The sequence below is a fragment of the Montipora capricornis genome, chromosome 12, assembly GCF_036669925.1.
Source record: "Montipora capricornis isolate CH-2021 chromosome 12, ASM3666992v2, whole genome shotgun sequence".
Taxonomy (NCBI): Eukaryota; Metazoa; Cnidaria; class Anthozoa; order Scleractinia; family Acroporidae; genus Montipora; species Montipora capricornis.
Window position 1 is genome coordinate 35,544,938 of NC_090894.1, and position 5,000 is coordinate 35,549,937.

At 40.2% G+C, this 5,000-nt stretch overlaps 1 protein-coding gene across 1 annotated transcript in view; it reads right to left on the reverse strand.

Moving 5' to 3' along the window:
- Positions 1 to 1,766: 1,766 nt before the first annotated feature.
- Positions 1,767 to 5,000, reverse strand: part of LOC138026716 (centromere-associated protein E-like) — an 88,844-nt gene continuing 85,610 nt past the window's right edge. Inside the window, exons 44-45 of the mRNA XM_068874166.1 lie at positions 3,854 to 3,981; positions 1,767 to 2,411 (exon numbers count right to left, since the gene is read on the reverse strand). Of these exons, the coding sequence (XP_068730267.1) occupies positions 2,248 to 2,411; positions 3,854 to 3,981 (292 nt within the window). The 3' untranslated portion in view covers positions 1,767 to 2,247. The remainder of the gene's footprint in view (positions 2,412 to 3,853; positions 3,982 to 5,000) is intronic.

Genomic DNA, 5,000 nt, shown 5'->3' on the forward strand with positions numbered 1-5,000 from the left:
GCGTGATATAATCACGTTTCTTTGACCCACTAACAAGACGTGCAGCTGCACTTTGCACTGATTGAAGACGCTTAATTAGGTATTTAGGGAGACCAGTTAAAAGAGAGTTACAGTAGTCCAGTTTGTTTGTAATGATAGCATGGATCAGAATTTCCAGTGGTGATTTATCCAGGTAAGTGCGAATCCTCCAGATGTTCCTCAGTGTCAGAATGAAGTCTTGCAGACAGAATTGATCTGAGTCTCAGAGGTGACGGTGTCATCAAACACAACACCACTTTACGACATGAAGCAGTTGGAGTTACACCCTCTTCGCCCACCATAATATTAGACGTGTCAGGACGTGGTGAATGTCTTGTGTGGAAAACTAAAAGTTCAGACTTATCATCGTTCAATTTCAAATGGTTACGAGACATCCAAACACGAATTTCAGCGTCACAAGCTTCAACACATGACCTAGTTGTAACGAGGTCCTCACTACAGGCGGGATTGAATGCCAAGTACAGCTGTGTGTCGTCAGCATAAAGGTGATGCTTTAGACCATGACTTCGAATAGTGTCAGTTGTAGGTGAAGTATGAAGAGAGAAGTGCACCCTAGCAGCCCTTAGGCTGAATTGCGAAATTATTAAAAAACTTATATAGGAAAGAACTAAGAATGTGATGTAAAACTATTTACATGAATATATGTATAAATTTAAAAGTTATGACGAGAAGCCCTGCTAAGACACTTGATAATAAAAAAAAATTATAATAAATTATGTAATAAATATTCTATTTCGCTATTTTACACTAAAAGGTGCTGCTTGTTAGCATGACTGCACATAGCAGAAATAAAAGTCTCTTTAAAACGATTTTTGTGAAATTGTGGGGGCTTGAACACTCTCTTACACCTTGTATTATAATGACTCTGATGTCTAGGCGGCAATAGGCTACTCAGTTAGAGACGATGGAAACAATGATCCCAGACTCAAGTTGACAATCCTAGTTATTAATGGTAACAGAACACAGAGGAGATCCTTTAATAATATAGTTGGTATAGGATCCAGGCTGCATGATTTTGAAGGTGAGGATTTTATGATGTCTTCAATATCGCCAGTTGATAAGGGCTTAATCTCAGATAATGTAGATAACAAAGACACATCTGGAACTTTTGCAGAAGGATTACAGTGGAGGTTCACACTACTTTTAGTCAGGCCCTGGTGGATAGCAGAAACTTTGTTGGTAAAGAAGTCAGCAAACGGTTCTGCCAAGTTGATTTCAGACGTAGACGAAGGTAACATCTTTCCAGAATTCCGATGAAGAAGCTTTCTGACGACAGTAAACAAGACTTTCTGATTACCTTTGTTCTCTGAAAGGACAACGGTGGTATAGTGACAACCGACAGGCTTTTCGACCGTTTGTTTTTGTTATGGAAATTCGCGTTCCTAATTGTAGCGATCTAATTGGATGAATTTCAGCTTTAGCGGGATTTTCATATATGAAAATTGTTCCGCAGCACGCAATGCCTATCGTTTGAAGGTGGGCCTTTAATATACTTCATGTGAGACGATTCCTTGTGTCGTTACCACTGCACTGTTCAAATTCTCGGTTTCCCTCGTTGCCACTTTAATGCAAGCAGCGACCTTCCTGACGCAAGCTTGTTCGCGTTTGTAAATGGACTGTGATTACCGCTAGTAAAATTTTTCATCTCCATTATTGACCCATCCCGCGTAAACACCTCCACGCGTCTTGTTCCGTAATGGATCGGTGGAATTCCAATCAAACTTGGACTTAAGGTAAGCCTCGTTTAATTTTCTAACTTTATTTACTGCTTCCCCGAACACAAACAAAAATTAAGGACTCCATTTTGGGAAAAGAAAGTTGTAACATGAAGGCTGTCAATGATTCCGTAATAATCGTAAAGCGAATTCTTTTACTATAGCCGGGTATGACCAAAACGCAACCGAAATGACATCATGTCCGTATGTCACAGTTCAAGTTTTGGCGCGGTGAAAAGACAGTCTCGAAAGTTCACAATAATAAAATGCCATTTCGCTTTTAACATCTCAGTATAACAAAGCCCGGGGTTAAAGTTAAAATTTAAAACGCAAGAAAATTCAGCACAATTTTGAACAAATGGAAGTATTTATAAGGTTTTCTGTTATCTGTTGTCTAATTTCAATTACGCTATCGTGCAAATGTCTCTTAGAGATGAAACACGTTGCGCCTCCGAGCAAAGGAAACCTGCCACCTTCCGCAAAGGCACAGTAATCACTGGTTTGTGCATTGATTCGGTTCCTCTTTGAACAAGTTGTTGGCCGCGTCTCCCGATAGCCAACTCTGAAAATTCTCCTTCGGGCTCTCAGCTTTTATTCTCTTGCATTCTGGAGTTGGTACACTGACACCTTCAACAGATGAGACACCAAGATTTGTTGCTGAAAACAAAAAGTATTTATAAATACAGAGTGATAGATTTGATTTAACGTGACTCGAAATTGCGTCCTTGCCGAGCACATTTGAGTTTTTTCACTTTGTGACTGAGTTGTTGATAGCTTGGCTTGAGATCAGGAGACCCGCTCTGACAATAAGCTGAAGTTGTACCAGGCAGTGCCTAGTTCAACCACTCGACAGCGCTTGTGAATAGCTGGCCAATCATTTTGCCTGTGGCCTGTTGTGAATTTGTAATAAAACCGTTAAGGAAATTCACATTACTTTACCGCACCACGTTGTGAAGTTCGTTGGGAAATTGAATACTAGGTATTTTTTCGAAGTAGCCATATACGCGACGAATTAGACAACCAAATTGCGAACTTTGAAAGGAACTTCAAAACTTCTACCAGGTCGAACTTCGCAACTCTTTGCAGTTCGAGGTTCATGACATCGTAAACAAGTGGTTTGAGGATTCAACACCATTCAAAATATACCGTCGTAGCTAAAATCTACCAAGAAAGACAACTGTAAATATAGTAGTAGTAGTAGTAGTAGTAGTAATCGGAAAATCGTAAAGGAGCACTCAGATTTTTTTCCGAGTATCCCCGAGTCACCATTGAAAAAATAATATACAGATTAAACCAAACCTAAAAGCGGAGCTCCCGGGTTATTTATTCTTACAATAAGATAACCTTGCTTGAGCAGAGACTGCGATCCAATCGAAATCCAGAACGTAGTTAACGGTCAAATTTAAAAAAAAACAGCTGACCTCGATGAGCTCTAAACTTCAGCCCGCAACATGGTCACGTGATACTGGTCACATAAGCATACATGAAGCGGTGGACGTATGGTGACCAAAACCAAATTTTCTCGCACAGATTAGGTTACCATGGTGCTCCGCGCGCGCCTCAAAGCGTGCTGAGCTCCGCTGTCGTGTTTTTATTTGATTTACCGGGGTTAATTAACAGTTATTCCATGAGCGCGCGTTGGATATGACATACAACCAGTCTCATACCCAAGAAGCGCGAATGGAATAATTGTTTTAGTAAATTCCCATTAAATTCTGAACGCTTGGACACTTGGAAATAAAGCAAATCAGTTTCCAGCTTGGTAACACTTGAGGCAATCAGTTTCCCTATTAGGTCAAAAGGTACATGAGCTGATAACCGAGACCGAGTGAACCAATCAGAAACCTAGTATCGCAATATCCGAGGTCGAAAATTTAATGACAATTGCTGTATTTTCCTTTACAAACCTTCTTCCTGCGATATCTACTCATGCATATGGTATTAATGGATTGATTATAAAAAGAGCTCAAAAATAGCAATTGTTTTGAGCATATTAGCTACAGTTTTTAACAGTTTCGGTATATTGGACGCGCATGCTTGATTTTCACAAACTTGAATACTATGTTTTCCTTCTTTTAACAAACTCATACATCACTCACCCTCAAGGAGTGTTCGACGGGAAACATTTTCCTCTTCGATTGCTTTAGCGGATTTGACTTCTTCTATCAGCTTTTTTCTTTGTGTTTTTAGAGCTTTGTTCTCGGACGTGACCTGGGCAAATTTGTTGCTGCAAGTGAAAAAAAATACTTTGTTCGTTGTGCGAAAACACCTTCACCGGCGGAATAAAGATATTCCACGGTGCACATGGCGCTTGGCTGCGATGAGGAAAATCGTATTCATAAAAGTTGTTACTCGATGTGATTTGAAATGAAAGCCAAGTTAATAGTTTGTCTCAGATTTGTTTCAATAAGATACGGATCATGACGTTTATACAAGGAATTCTTCACAGATCTCCGTCTAAATGTTCTTTTACCGGCACACGAATTTGCGAAAAGACGACATTGCGATGTCTTCACTTTTCATAATTTTGCGAAATCTTTCCTTGAACGCTAACCGCCTTTTGTTTTCGGCTAACCAAACTTCCCAGTTATGTTCGAAAATTTGACTGATGGAAGTTAAAACGCAGTTTGGCGCTTAGCGCTTGAAGGTAAGATTCCGCAGAATTATGAAAACCGCAGTAAAACGCTTGTGCGAAGTTTCCCGATGATGCGAGCTGGAGCATGTGGTTAAATGTTCAATGTATTAATGTTTGAATCCAACCGGCGAAACATCAACAAAATCTTCGGCCAGTCGACCTCATCGGTCCCCTCGTTCTGCCAAAATAAACTCAGTAGTAATTTCAAAAATCAATGATGAAATGATATATGAAATGGATCATATATGAACTGCGGATATGAAATCAACTGAAGCTATGATCCTCGCAGTTATGAACGCAATTTTCGCAATTGCGTAGAGAAGCCTGAAAAACTCAGGACTTCAACGGGGTGCGACGTCAGTGGCTTCATAGCTCCGTTGGTGGTTAGAGCGTCGCACCGGTATCGCGAGGTCACGGGTTCAAACCCCGTTGAAGTCCTGAATTTTTGCAATTGCAAAAATTGCGTTCACCCACTCGCTGTACAAGCTTGGGACTTAGGAATCAATTTGTTTAACGTTCCAAAGAACAAAATATAATACCTGCACATGTTCATACAGTTTGATTTGAGGTCGATGCGTGGTATATAAAACACGACACTAGCTGATCGCTGA